A 15,862-nucleotide genomic window follows, 5' to 3' on the forward strand; every position below is an offset into this window, starting at 1 on the left:
AACTGTGTACTCCAGTCTGCATATCCCAGGCAGGATACACAGCAGCACAGGTTCAACTGGCATGCCGCAGGCCGGGGACCGGGAGCCAGGACCAGGCCTGGGGATTGGGTACCTGAGCAACACAACCAACTCCTCCCTATTGAGTCAGATGCTGAGCATATACCTCAGCAGGGGAGGGAAATCAAGGAACTGAACCTCCTGGGAAGTGTGCGTGTGACAGCAAGATACCTAGATGTCCAGGGCAAGAGAGCCAGAAGCCCAAACCCCAGCAGAACCCAACCCATATATCCCAGCCCAGGAATTGGACAACTCAGGCTGCCAGCACCTGATAATAGGAGCTCAAGTGGGTAAAGTGGCCCAGCGGTAGACTGCTTGCCCTGTGTGCGTGAGGCCCTGGGTCAGATTCCTCATCACCACATAAGCAGAAAGGGCCAGAAGTGGCACTGTGGCCCAAATGGTAGGGTGCTAGCTTTGAGCTGAAGAACTGAGGGACAGTGCCCAAGCCCAGAGCTCAGGCCCACAAAGGGACAAAAAAATATATATAGAGAGATACATATATATGTATATATATATGTATATATATATATGTATATATATATATTTTATATATATATGTATATATTTATATATATGCATGTATATATGTATGTATGTATGTGTGTGTATATATATATATATATATATATATATATATATATATATATATATATATATATATATATAGTAGACTCCAGCAACTGGGAGAGTACATACAGCACACTTGATCTCACCAAGGGCACCTATAGGAGTAAACAGGAGCAGTCGAGGATGCTCAGTTCTTCTAAAGGGGGGAATTGCCAGTGATCTACAGCAGACAGCGGAGCTCCCTATGTGGGTCAGACTAGCAGCTGGAGGTTGACTCTCCCCCAACAGAACTGAGACCAGGTAGAGACTCTCTCAACCAACCCAAACACAGCAACCAAGCAAAGACAGACACCTATTGACCAAAACAAAATTTCAAATTAGTTTCCAATAATCCCTGAACCCCCATGCAAAAATCACAGAGAAAAATTACAAGGTTTATTAACACCCAGGATAGCAAGCTACACCCCAGAAGCCAGCAGCCACCCAGGGGAGAACCCCAGTGGAAGCAAAGCAAGAATTGAAGACAAAAAAAAGCTACATCCAAGAGATGCTGGAGGCAATGACTCAAGAATTAAAGTGAGAAATAGATCCGAAATTTAAAGAACACAGGAATGAACTATCAAAAAAAATACAGGATTTCAAACAGGACATGCATGCAAAAATAGAGGCAGCACACAACTCACTAAGAGGTGAGATTAGTACTTTGAGATCCAACATCGAATCCATAAATGAGTCCATTTCCTCCATGCAAACCACAATGGAAGCCATAGTTAGCAAAGTGAATGAAATTCAATTTAGAGTGTCAGAGACAAAAGACAGAAAGCACCAACTGGACCAAAAAAGTCACAGATATGGAAAAATCACTCAAAGTATGCCAAAGGGAAATCCAAGAGCAAGTGAATAGTGCCAAGAAATTCAACCTTCGTATAATTGGAGTGGACGAAGGTGAGGAATATCAAAGCAAGGGAATGCAACACCTATGCAACAAGATTATCAATGAAAATTTCTCCCATCTTAAATGAGAACATCCTACCTACATAACAGAAGCATATAGAACACCAAACAAGCAAGATCCCAGGAAAAAACACTTCTAGGCACATTGTGGTAAAAATGATAGATCTGAATATTAAAGAAACAATCTTGCATGCAAGAAAAATGAAGCAGGAGCTATATTACCATGGGAAAAAAATTAGAATCACTGCAGATATCTCCACACAGACACTGAATGCAAGAAAGACTGGGGAAAGTACGATCTGCGCCCTGAGAACCAATAACTGCCAGCCCAGACTGATATACCCAGCAAAGCTAGAATTCACATTTGATGGAGAAACTAAAATTTTTAACAGTAAAGAACAACAAAATGAATTCATAAACAATAAGCCAGCATTACAAGAATACCAAGAGGGGGAACACAACCTGAAGAAAGTAACCAGGAACAGGGACCCGCATCAGACAGGTATTAATAGAAGTCTAACTCAGTAAGCCCAGGAGGAAAGGAAAGAAGAAAACAGGGAGACAGGAACCACAATGCATCTCTCTATAATAACCATAAATATTAATGGATTTAACTCACTAATCAAAAGAAAAAGAACTGCAGATTGAATCAGAAAACATGACCCATCAATCTGTTACCTTCAGGAGGCCCACCTCTCACCCAAACATACAAACAAACTGAGAGTGAAGGGTTGGAAAAGGATCTACCAATCAAATGCCCCAGTAAGAAAGCAGGAGTAGCTATCCTGATATCTGACAAAATAAACTTTTCATTAAAATCAATACAAAAAGACAAGGAAGGACACTACATATTAATACAGGGAAAAATCCAAGAAGAGGATATTACCATTTTCAACTTATACTCCCCAAACATTGGAGCACCCAAATATGTTAAGCAAATACTCTCAAACTTACAGAATAAAATAGATCCAAAATACTATAATACTAGAAGACTTTAATATCCCACTCTAACCAAAGGGCAGGTCTACCAACCAGAGGATTGGCAAAGAAGCCACCGAATTAAATGAGGCCATACTTCAAGTGGAACTAATTGACATCTTTCAAGTTTTCCACCCTAAAACGACAGAGTACACATTCTTTTCAACAGCTCATGGGACTTTCTCCAAAATAGACCATATCATAGGTCATATAAGGAACTTAAGCAAATACAAGGGGATTGACATAATCCCCTATTCTATCCGACCACAGTGGAATCAAGCTAGTTATCAATAACAAAACATAACCGCAGAAATTACTCACATACATGGAAATTGAACAGCACACTTCTAAGCAATACCTGGGTAACAGAAGAAATTAATGAAGAAATTAAAAAGTTCCTAAAATTCAATGAAAATGAATACACATCACAGAGAAATCTGCGGGACACAGCAAAAGCAGTCCTGAGGGATAAACTTATCACCCTAAGTGCCCACATCAAGAAAATAGAGACAGACCAAGTAAATAATCTCATGTTGCAATTAAAACTGCTAGAAAAACAAGAAAAAATGGAACCTAAACTTACTAGACAGAGCCAGATAATCAAATTAAGAGTGGAAATTAACAAGATAGAGAATAGAAAAATTATAAATAAAATAAATAAAACAAAAGGCTGTTTTTTTTTAAAAAAAATCAATTAAATTGATGGATCTTGGCAAGATTAAGAAGAAAGGAAATCCAAATCAACAAGATCAGGGATGCCATGGGAAAAATCACAACAAATACCCAAGACATCCAAACAATTATAAAGAACTATTTTCAAAAGTTATACTCTCTAAAGAAAGAAAATCTAGCAGAAATGGATGCATTTTTATAGAAATACAACTTGCCCAAACTAAGCAAAGAAAATCAATGAAATAAGCCAATATCTTACAACGAGATACAGGAAGCAATCAGAAGTCTTCCAACAAGGAAAAGCCCAGGACCAGATGGATTCACTACAGAATTCTGTAAGACCTTTAAAGAGGAACTATAACTCATACTCCTCAGACTCTGCTGAGAAATAGAGTTCGGGAGCTATCCTGAACTCATTCTATGATGACAATATCACACTCATCCCCACACCAGGCAAATACCCAACAAAAAAAGAGAACTACAGACCAGTCTCCTTGATGAACACAGATGCAAAGATCCTTAACAAAATTCTAGCTAACAGAATACAGAAACATCAAAAAAATCATACACTACGACCAGGTAGGCTTCATCCCAGAGATGCAGGGATGGTTTAACTGATGTAAATCAATAAATGTAATCCAAAACATCAACAGATCCAAGGTGAAGAACCACATGATTATCTCCATTGATGCAGAAAAGGCTTTTGATAAGATGCAACATTCATTCATATTAAAAGCTCTGGAGAAAATAGGAATAGCAGGAACATTCCTTAAAAACAATAAAAGCCATATATGACAGACCAATAGCCAATATTATACTTAATGGGGAAAAATTACAACCAATTCTCCTAAAATCAAGAACAAGGCAAGGATGCTCACTCTCTCCACTCCTCTTCAATATAGTACTGGAACCCTTAGCCAGGGCAATAAGACAAGAAAAAGACATAAAAAGAATCTGTATAGGGAAGGAAGGAGTCAAACTATCCCTTTTTGCAGATGACATGATACTATACATTCATGATCCCAAAAACTCCATCCTCAAATTCTTAGAACTTATAAACCACTTCGGCAAAGTAGCAGGAAGCAAAATCAACCCACAAAAATCAGTCACCTTCCTGTACACTGATAGTGTACAAGTGGAGGGGGAAATAAAAGAAGCAATCCCATTCATAATACCCTCTCCCCAAAAATAAAATATTTAGGAATTAACCTAACCAAAGTTGTAAAGGAAAAGTATAAAAACTTAAAGAAAGAAATTACAGGGGATACCAGGAAATGGAAAGACGTTCCATGCTCTTGGATAGGCAGACAATATAGTGAAAATGGCAATACTACCAAAATTAATATACAAATTCAATGCAATTCCGATTAAAATCCCAATGATGTACATTTCTAAAATACAGAAAACAGTCCAAAAATTCATATGGAACAATAAAACATCTAGAACAGCCAAAACAATTCTAGGCAAAAAAGACAACATGGGAGGGATCTTGATGCTGGACTTCAAACTCTACTATAGAGCTGTAATAACAAAGACAGCCTGGTACTGGCACAAAAACAGACCTGAAGACCAATGGAATAGAATAGAAAATCCAGAAATAAAACCACACGCCTACAGTCATCTGATATTTGACAAAGAAGTCAAAGACATCAGTGGAAGAAGCACAACCTCTTCAACTACTGGTGCTGGGAAAACTGGGAGGCCACATGCAGAAAACTAAAAGTGGACCCCAGCCTATCACCCCACACCAACATCAACTCAAAATGGATTAAAGACCTTAACATCAAACCTGAATCTCTGAAACTACTGCAGGACAGAGTAGGAGAGACACTTGAACTTATAGGCACAGGCAGGAACTTCTTGAACAAATTGGAGAGAGACTGGACAAATGGGAGTGCCTTGAAATAAAAAAGGTTCTGCACAGCTAAAGATGTAGCAACCAAGCTAGAAAGACAACCAACTCACTGGGAAAAATATTTACCAGAAATATATCAGACAAGGGGTTAATATCCAGCATATACAGGGAACTCAAGAACCTAATCCCTCCCAAACCCAAAAAAGCAATTACTAAATGGGTAAGGGAACTAAAGAGAGAGACTTCTCAGAAGAGATAAAAATCGCAAAGAAACACATGAGGAAATGTTTACCATGCCTGGTTGTAAAGGTAATGCAAATAAAGACAGCATTGAGATACCACCTTACCACAGTCAGAATGGCCCACATCCTAAAGTCAGCCAACAACAAATGCTGGAGGGGATGAGGAGAAAGGGGAACCCCATTACTGCTGGTGGGAATGCACACTGATACAACCACTTTGGAATGCGATCTGGAGGGTCCTCAGAAAGCTAAATATTGACCTCCCATATGACCATACCACTTCTAGACATCTATTCTGAACAACAGGAACCAGTATACAAGGATACATGCACCTCCATGTTCACTGCAGCACTGTTCACAATAGCCAGGATATGGAAACAACCCAGATGTCCCACCACAGATGAATGTATACAAAAATTGTGGTATCTATTCACAATGGAATATTATGCAGCCATTAGAAAGGACAAAATAATGGCATTGGCAGGGAAATGGATGGACCTAGAAGAAATCATGTTGAGCAAGGTAAACCAAGAGCAAAGAGGCAAATGGCACATTGTCTCCCTGATAAGTGGATGCTAAATCCAAAATGTAAGGTGATAGGACAAAGTTAACAAGACTTAAGAAACAAAGGACTTCCACTAATCTGGTAGAATCACTACTAAATAACTCCCTTCTGCTGATCACATATACGGTATATATGTGCACACCAGAAGGAAACCAGGAGGACACAGAACTAGGGGGAAACAGGGAAAAACATACAACAACAGCACTGGATACTGATCAAAATGAACTAAGCAACTCAATTGCAGTGATGGGAGGGAGGGAATGAGTGGGAAAGAGGGAACAGCTGACGCTATACAAAACAAAAGAAATGTACATATCACCCGATGTGGAAGAAATAACCATATTGTCAAAGCTCATGGAACTCATAAATGTTATAGACCACAATAGACAATTTGCCCCATGAAAGTTAGACTGTGTTTGTGACTTTAACTAAGCATCATTATCCCACAATATTGTAAAATTTGGAAAATTATGCAACCACTTAATCACAATAAAGAATTTGAAAAAAATAAAACTCTCGTATAACTAGGAAAAAAAGCCCACATCAAACCTACTCTGAGACACTCTGTAAAATTCGTTACCCTTACTTTCGAAAACTGTCAAGGTCATGAAAATGAGAAAATGCAAGAAACTGACACAGACCTGAGCAGGCTGTGGAGATATGATGACTGAATACGATTCAGCATCTTGGACTGGAAGCTGAAACAGAAGACATTATTGAAAAAACTAGTGAAATCTCAATAGAACTTACAGCTTAGTTAATAGTTGAATAGTAGTAGAATTTTGGCTGGGTGTCAGTGGTTCATGCCTGTAATCCTACCTACTCAGGAGGATAAGCTCTGAGGATCACGGTTCAAAGCCATCCTGAGCAGGAAAGGCCACAAGACTCTTACCTCCAATAAACTACCAAAAAAGCCAGATGTGGAGCTGTGGCTCAAGTGATAGAGTGCTAACACTGAACAAAAGCTCAGGGACAGCACCCAGGCCCTAATTTCAACCCCCAAGACTCTCTCTCTCTCTTTCACACACATACAGAGGATTTTGAATTACTGTGAAGCCAAACAGATAATTTCATGTGTATACATGTTAGAAATGGTAATTATCTTCTCAACACCTATAATCACTTTAGTTTGATTTTAGTAAAATTTACTGAATAGAAATCTTCAAATGCAGGGGCTGGGAAGGTGGCTCAGTAGTGCTTGCCTTGCATGCATGAGGTCCTGGGTTCGATTCCTCAGCACCACATAAGCAAAAAGAAAAAAAGCCGGAAGTGGCACTGTGGCTCAAGTGGTAGAGCGCTAGCCTTGAGCTGAAGAGCTGAGGGACAGTGTCTAGGCCCAGAGTTTAGACCCCATGACTGGAACCCCCCCAAAAAAAGAAAGAAATCTTCAAATGCAATGGACCAATAAAATTTAGACTGACCAAATGCAATCAAAATAAAAATTGATAAAGGCATCTATAAATTTTAAAAATAAAATATTGCTACATACCCCATGCAAAGAAAATAGACATATTACAAAGTTGTAGGACACAAGTAAATTAGAACTAAAAAGCAGATTTAGAGTATTAACATGCAAACCAAAGAGGTATGTATCTGAGAGTACTATAAAGAGGAGTAAGAAGAGTTGGGGTGTAACTCGGTGGTAGACAAGTGAGGGGTCCAGCACTGCAAAGTGAAAAGTTACCTAAAAGGGGCTTAGCACAGTATGAGAAAGAAAGACACAAAAACAATCTCAAGAATCAAAGCAGGGAAACCAGGGTCTCCAACTCAGGACAGGCCCCTAGTTTATGTCCCAGGCAGTTTTTATTATCCATCAGGACATAGTAGAAAAGGCAGTAAACTTTGTACATAACTAGTGATGTGTAAATAAGTTTCTTCTCTAACATAAACTGGACATCATTTTGATAGAATAGTAACTCCAACCTGAATATAAACTCTTAAGTTAACATTCTTGGGTGAACTAGCTATCTTCTTATGTTGGTTTGTGAGAATGGTAAGGACGAGGGGTCAGGGCCACCTGTGCATGAATCTCCACTCTACCTAAATAACCCTAAATGCCACTTAGACACCCTAACATGGTGCCTTTGCAAATAGCCAAGTATGCCTTCAGCCTTGGTTAGGGAGATCAGTAATGCCTAACAGACAAGCTTCCTAACAAGTGAGAAGATCCTGAATTCTATGCCAATATTGTTAAATAAATAGAGAACTACAGTGCACAACTACAGAGACAGGATGGAAGGAAATAACAGTGTTAAATCTTGTGTAGAAGAAAAGTTTATTGCAAAGTGAAAGATAAATCTGCCCAGAAAGCCAAGGTAACACCAGTGGCTCACACCTATAATCCTAGCTTCTAAAAGGCTGAGATTAGAGGATTGCAGTTTGAAGCCAGCCTGGGTAAATATAAAGTTTGAGACTCTTATCTCCAATCAACCATCAAGAAGCTGGAAGTGGAGCAACAGCTCAAGTTGTAGAACATCAGCCTTGAGCAAAAAAGCTCAGGGGCAATGCCTACGCCCTGACTTCAAGCCCCTGGGGTCTCTCTCCCCCAATCTTTCTCTTTCTTCTCTCCTTCACCCATCTCTGTCTCTGTCACTCCACTCTCTCTGTCTCTCTCTCACACACACACACACCCCTGAAAAATAGCCCAGAGCTGGTTATCTATCTTGGCTCTTGGTGGGGGTGGGGAGTCTCCTTTTATTCCCTCCTCAACAATTGGGGACTAGGTGAACAAGAGTCAATTTTTCTTTCACAGGGAGCCAGAAGCTGTTTCTAAGAAGTCTGGGTGGGGAGTAGATAAGTGTTCCAGAGAGATAATTGATTGGTCCCCTAGGGGAGGAAGTACAAACTTGTGCTAAGGTAAGAAAAATGGTTCTTACCATCAAGGCCACTGACTGTAGCTGTCTTTCCATCACTTGCATGATCACATAAAAATTCAAATTTTCAAAGAAACCATATGGTTTTGTGCAATTAATCACATGCTCCTACATCAAAAAACACAGCTAGAAAGTCAATGAAAGACCTCAGATGCAGTTTCAGGTAAATCAAATTCAAGGGTCAATTGCAGGTCAAGGTAAATGACTCCACATGGGGATTTTAGTAGTTGTTGCCCTTGTGTGCATGCTACCCAGTGGCCTTGGTTCCTAACCTAGCCCTGAGCCCAGGGTGACTTTGGTTATGAGGTGATTTTTTTCTTTTCTCCCCCCCCCCCCCCCTCATGGGGCTTGAACTCTGGGCCTGGGTGCTATCCCTGAGCTCAAACAAGTGCTCTAACACTTGAATCACAACACCACTTCCTGTTTTCTGGTGGTTTATTGGAGATAAGTGTCTCACAGACTTTCCTGCCTGGGCTGGCTTTGAACCATGATCCTCAGATCTCAGCCTCCCGAATAGCTAGGATTACAGGCATGAGCCATTGGCACTTGGCTTCTTTTTCTTTTGGTTGTGGGGCTTGACCTCTGGGCCTGGGTGCTGTCCCTCAGCTCTTCAGCTCAAGGTTAGTGCTCTACCACTTGAGCCACAGCATCACTTCTTGTTTTCTGGTGGTTTATTGGAAATAAGTGTCTCTCGGACTTTCCTGCCTGGGCTGGCTTTGAACCTTGATCCTCAGATCTCAGCCTCCCGAGTAGCTAGGATTACAGGCATGAGCCATTGGCAACTTGGCTTCTTTTTCTTTTTCTTTTGGTTGTGGGGCTTGACCTCTGGGCCTGGGTGCTGTCCCTCAGCTCTTCAGCTCAAGGTTAGCGCTCTACCACTTGAGCCACAGCATCACTTCTTGTTTTCTGGTGGTTTATTGGAAATAAGTGTCTCTCGGACTTTCCTGCCCAGGCTGGCTTTAACCTTGATCCTCAGATCTCAGCCTCTGGAGTAGCTTAGGATTATAGGCATGAGACCGGCTTTTCTTTTGCTTTTTTTCTTTAAGACAGCCTCCAGGTTAGTTTGGAACTCTACTTGAGCCTCTCCACGTCTCAAATTCCAGATGTACACAAACCAAGTACAGCCAAATAAATATGGAGACCCAACAGAGCATATCTACAGAGGCAGGAGGAAGGAAGGAAGGGTTAAGCTGGTGACTCACACGAGTAATCCTAGCTACTCATGAGGCTGATAACTGAATAGGGATTGATTAGGGCTCAAGGGCCCAAGCTCCAGGGCCATAACGGCACAAGACCATCTGCTCTTGTATCTCCCCTGACTGAGGCCCAGAGCGCAGGCTCTGTTCTCAGTGACAGTCATCATGACCTATCAGATGGAAGCGTCTGGAGTCCCGCCCTCCATACGTGCGTCTACAACCAGCAGCCAATCACAGGTGGCTTGGGCGCAAGCGGCAGAGAAGCCATAGTGAGTCGCCAAGGGTTTGAGGAAGATTCTAGACTTAGGCGTTGTTGCGGAGTGCCTTAACAACTAGGGCTCCAGAGGACCAGGGCAAGGTGTGGAGCGGCCCTAAGGTGCGGGGAGGCGGGAGGGTCGCTGGCCACAGCTTCTTGGGTCAGGATGCCTCACATGCTGTCAGTGCAGGGCCCAAGTGGCCTATCCTGTGAGGAGGGCGGGATATGGGGGAAAGGGGAGGCCATGAGGCCGCACCCGGGATCACACCTCCTCACAGACTCCTCTGCCAACGTTTCTGTCCTTTGTTTCTCAGGACTCTGCTCCGTCCAGGATCACCTCAGGAAGAGGTCACCTGGCTCCTGACGCTTGGCCTAAGCCAGACTGTCTCATCTTGTGGTGGTAAATATCATTAACTCAGAGTCTGGCTATGTGGGGCACACCTGTAATATCAGCACTGGGGATCTTGAATTTCAGGCCACCTGGGCTCCATAGTGAGGCCCTGACTTAGAAGGGAAAAAAAAGAAAGAAAAACAATGGGTGCTGGTGGCTCCTATAATCCTAGCTACTCAGGAGTCTGAGAAATGAGGATCACGTTTAGAAGGACAGTTAAGTACATAGACTCTTATCGCTAGTGAACCAGAAAAAAAAGCCAGAAGTGGAGCTATGAATGGGGTGTCAGGGCGGGGGGAAGAGTACATGCGCGGAGAGAGCGTGCTCCAGTTTTGTAATTCCGGCCCTGCTCCTATTCTAGAGGGTGCCAGCCACAAATTTTTAAAGATTTTTGTTGTTTTTGTTTTGTTTAGTCGTGGGGCACCAGTGGCTCTTGCCTGCAATCCTAACTAGTCAGGAGATCTGAGGATCATGCTTCAGAGGCACCCCAGGCTGCCATGAGACTTATCTCCATCCAGTTAACCACAAAAGACCTGGAAATGGACCTGTGGCTCAAATAGTAGAGCACTATCATTGATTAAAAAGCTCAAGAACAGTACCCAGGCTCTTGAGTTAAAGCCCAGGTCCAGTACACACATGCACACACATACAGTCTAATGTGTAAATAACTAAGAATGTGACCTTCACTTGTCTGCAAACTTTTCAAGTTCTTGAAAGTTTCAGTGGACATCTGAGGTAAGCTAGAGATCACTATAATAAAGTATATAGTCTCCTTTCTCCTGCTACTTTCCTCTGTTACTCTCTTGAGCTAAATCTTTGCTGTTATAGGGTTCCTTAAGGAATTTGAATGTGTATAATTCAGACCAACTACTAAGTAATTCTGAACTCCTTTAAATTATTTCCTTAAATAAAGGAAGGACTGGCTGTGACAATGTTCATTCACCTGAGATCTTGAAAGATAAAAGTAAACACCATAGATGTGTGTATGTACCACATTTTATTTTACGGTTCATCTGTTGATAGGTACTTAGGCTGATTCCATAACTTGGTTCTTGTGAATAGTGCTTAATAAACATTAGTTCATAGGTATCTCTATAATGATGACATATATTCCTTCTAGTTCATACACTTTTTGTTAAAAACTGTGTCATATAGAGTAAAATAAGACTGGACAAGGAAGATGATCTGAATGAATTCTAATCTAGTAGTTAAGATTATATATAGTGTGCTCAAACATTGTGAATATATAAGAACTATGTGTTAAGCATTATAAAAAAGTAACAATTTAGAATGATAGACTCATAGTTTCTGAAAGTCTGGAATCCAAATGTAGTTTGGCTGGCTTGTTCTGGCTCAGGAGGTATCAGGAAGTTAGTCAAGGTATTGGTTGAGATAGGACCAATTGGAGATAGGACCTGTGGAGATAGGACCTGGATTGAATGAAAAAATTCTAAGCTCACTCATCAGCTGTTGACAGGAGGCCTCCTTGTTGATTTGTTTGGGCTATGAAGCTGTTCATGTCATGGTAGCCAGCTTTCTTGAGGATGACTGATTCACCAGGTTCTGGTAGCTCACACCTGTAATTCTAGCTACTCAGGAGGGTGATATCTGAGAATCATGGTTTGAAGCCTGCCTGGGGAGTAAAGTCCATAAGACTCTTATCTCTAGTGAACCAACAACAACAACAACAACAAAACGCCAGAAGTGGAGCTATGGGTCAAGTGGTAGAGTGATAGCTTTGAGCAAAAAAGCTCAGGGACAGCACCAGAGTCCTGAGTGCAACCTCTAGGATGGCATGAAAACAAACACCACTCCAAAACATAAGAAGCTCAGGGGCAGTGCCCACATCCTGAGTTCATGCTAGGAGACTGGAGCCGGGGTAGGGAGGATGGGGGGGATGGGGGGCAGGGATGCCTGATTCAACCAAATTTCCCTTCATGTGAAAGTCTTAGAGCCTATTTTCACAAATAATAAACTATCATTTGTACTGTGTTTAGTCCCACAGGTAGAGTGTGAAAAGACTAGTAGAGTGTGAAAAGACTAGTAACATTGTTAACAAAAGGAGGTGGCATGATTTCTTTATACTATTAGGTGAAAACAAAATAGGGATGTTATGAAAAGACTTTACTTGGATTTTTATCTGGGGGCATTCAAGTATCAGAGGGGTACAAGTCACATGGAGATATATGATACTACCTACCTGGCCTCTATGGAATATATTTTCCTTTTACTACACTCAGATCCCTTATAATTTGGTTGACTATATCATTTTCCACTTCATGAGGGTACCTTAAGAACGAAACATGATGTTATCCCTAACTTTACAAAGGCAAAAGGTTAAATTGAGACCTCCAATGTCAGACCTGGATAGTGGCTAACAATACCCAATTCTGAGGCTTGAACTCAGGGCCTGGGCTCTGTCCCTGAGTTTTTATTCCCTTTAAGCTAGCACTCTAGCATTTGAGCCACAGCTCCACTTCCATCTTTTTTGGTGGTTAATTGGAGATAAAAGTTTCACAATTTTTCTTGCTTGGGCTGACTTCCAAACATGGATCCTCAAAATCTCAGCCTCCTGAAATGCTAGGATTACATGCATGAGTCACTAGTACCCCATCACTTCTAATTTTTAAGCTGTCATTTAATCCTCAGTATACTTCCCTGTAAAGTACAGACATTACAATTACCTCAGCATTTGGAGAACATTGAATAAAAGAATGCATTTTATATGCTAATTGATGTGTACTCTCTTTTTACATAGGTGACAGTTTATATAAAGGCACTGTTCACGAATTTTAAAAGTTAAGAAATGGATCAACTGTATATATTAAGTGAGGAAGAACAAGATGCAGAACTACAGAAAAGCTCAAAAGCAACCCAACAAATAGAGGATGAGGATGAAGTGATTTTTGTTGGGGTAATTTCAAATTCAAAACCAGTCATTTCCAATATTTTGAACAGAATCAACCCAGGGTCAAAGAGAAAAATGTGTAATCACCTAAGAAAAGATACTGGACTCAGATTGCAGCCTACAAGTTATGTGAACCCTTCAGCAGAAGCAAGATCACAATCTGAATCAAGAACAGCAAATCCTGTTATTACTAAGCTGTTATGTAAACCTCATTATAAAAATGATTCACCACAAGTCATGCCTGTTAGGTCCTCAGAATGTTCTTCTGTGGTTACCCTCCCAAGTTCATGCCATCAGCCAGAAGGAGCAGCATTTTTAGTAAAAGGTGTGACTGGACGTCCTCGTGTGGCAAAGCGCCGAGGTTCCACTTCTAAAGGAAGTAGCATAAATCCCAAAAGGCCTAAACGTACTGATAGACACAAAGGAAAGTGTTCTTCAGCTTTATCTCTTTCAGGCAATATTCATACAGTGAATCCTCAGCAAAATCCACCCTCAAATGGTGTTCATGCCTCATTAAGTCTTGTTCAGAGTGGACCATCAACAGCTTTTCCAAAAGACAGTGTCCATTTCAAACCAATCAGTATAAATCTTGATGGAGAAAATGGATTGGCAAAAGCAGACTTATCAAGCCAAGGGCATGAGAACATGATCTCAGATCCCAAGAAAGGAAAACTGACACTGTTACTTGATGATTTCTACTATGGACGTCATAAGGGTCATGGGCGTGCAGGACCAAAGACTCTCATACACTTTAAATGCTCCAGATGCCAGAAAGTTCTAAAAAATATGAAGTTTATGAATCATATGAGGCACCATTTAGAACTTGAAAAGCAGAGTGACAACTGGGAAAATGATATCACCTGCCAGCACTGCCACCGAAAATTCCCCTTGCCCTTCCAGCTGCAGTGTCACATTGACAGAGTGCACTCTCCTCAGAAACACTCTGATGTCTGTAAAATCTGTGAACTATCATTTGAAACAGATCAAGTTCTCTTACAACACATGAAGGACAATCATAAGCCTGGGGAGATGCCTTATGTGTGTCAGGTTTGCAAGTATAGGTCATCAATCTTTGATGATGTGATAACACATTTTAAAATGCGCCATGCAAACACTAACTATCTGCTCTGTCTGTTTTGTCTCAGAATTTTTAGAACGGCACCAACATACACGTGTCATTATAGGGGGCACTGGGAAAGGTGTGCTCATCAGTGTTCTAAATGTAGGCTGCAGTTTCTGACTTTCAAGGAGAAAATACAGCACAAGACCCAGTGTCACCAAATGTTTAAGAAGCCTAAGCAACTGGAAGGATTGCCTCCTGAGACCCAAGTTGTTATTCAAGTGTCCCTGGGTCCTTTTCAGCCAGGATCAATGACTGCATCATCCATTACGGTGAACACATCTGACTTTGAACCATCTCCCCCTCAAAATTAAAAGGAAAATTTCAAAATGACCCAGTACTTCTACTTTGGGTAAGCCAAAATCAAATTCTTAGTCAAAATCAAAATCCCCATAGAAATAACAACTACTACTCATCCAGTAGCACCAAATTATTAGAGGGTTATTTTTTGTAGTACTGGGGTTTGAACTTGGGGCCTTGGGGCTACACCCCAGCCCTGAAGACATTTTTTTTGTTTTATTTTAGAGCCTTTAGTGATTACCAGATACTTAAACATTCTAAATCTGAGACATCACAATTCCTTGAAATGGCATATTGATTTTTGCAGTATACATTAAGTCTGCTTGTATTTGCAGATTACAGGTTTGTAGTAATTATTGTAGTTTTGACAAGTATAGTCAATTTTTTTGAATATTCAAAACAAAATTCTTAATTTCACATGTTGAGTTAATAAGGAGACATTCCAATGAGTTCCAACTTATCATTTTAATTTTTTTCTTACATTTTTTGACAATGCCATAGTTTGAAATCTGGGCTTTGTGGTGGCCAGTACTCCCCCATCTGAGCCATACCTACAGCTCTGCTTTTGTTATTTCTTTTGGAGATGGAGGCACATGTACTTCACTGAATGAAATCATTTTATCTTTGCTTCCTGAGAAGCTAGGATTATAAGTAAGAGCCATGGGAGCTTCCAACCTTTTGAATTCCATCAATTAATTATAGGAGGCAGTTTCATTTTGACATACAGTGCATACAGGCATTGTACATTGGAGCTTTACTCCCTCCATCACTTTTCCTTACTCCCATACCCCATTTCATAAACAGTCTCAGTAAGCTTCATTGTTCATTTTCACACATGTGCATTTCAAACAAATTATTTTTACAATATTAACCCTTTCCACTTCTCTGTTGCCTCCCCATTCTCCCACTAATGCCCACATTCCTGAGG

General features: G+C 40.8%; 1 protein-coding gene across 1 annotated transcript; it reads left to right on the forward strand.

Annotated features, from left to right (window-relative positions):
* Positions 1-10,248: 10,248 nt before the first annotated feature.
* Positions 10,249-15,219, forward strand: LOC138825725 (zinc finger protein 280B-like). Its single transcript, XM_070020407.1, has 3 exons — positions 10,249-10,317; positions 10,530-10,615; positions 13,365-15,219. Exon 3 carries the CDS (start codon positions 13,413-13,415, stop codon positions 14,946-14,948), a length of 1,536 nt encoding a protein of 511 aa, XP_069876508.1. The 5' UTR covers positions 10,249-10,317; positions 10,530-10,615; positions 13,365-13,412; the 3' UTR covers positions 14,949-15,219.
* Positions 15,220-15,862: the final 643 nt, after the last annotated feature.

Source organism: Dipodomys merriami, unplaced genomic scaffold (genome assembly GCF_024711535.1).
Source record: "Dipodomys merriami isolate MVZ:Mamm:240054 unplaced genomic scaffold, mDipMer1.0.p SCAF_14, whole genome shotgun sequence".
Lineage (NCBI taxonomy): Eukaryota > Metazoa > Chordata > Mammalia > Rodentia > Heteromyidae > Dipodomys > Dipodomys merriami.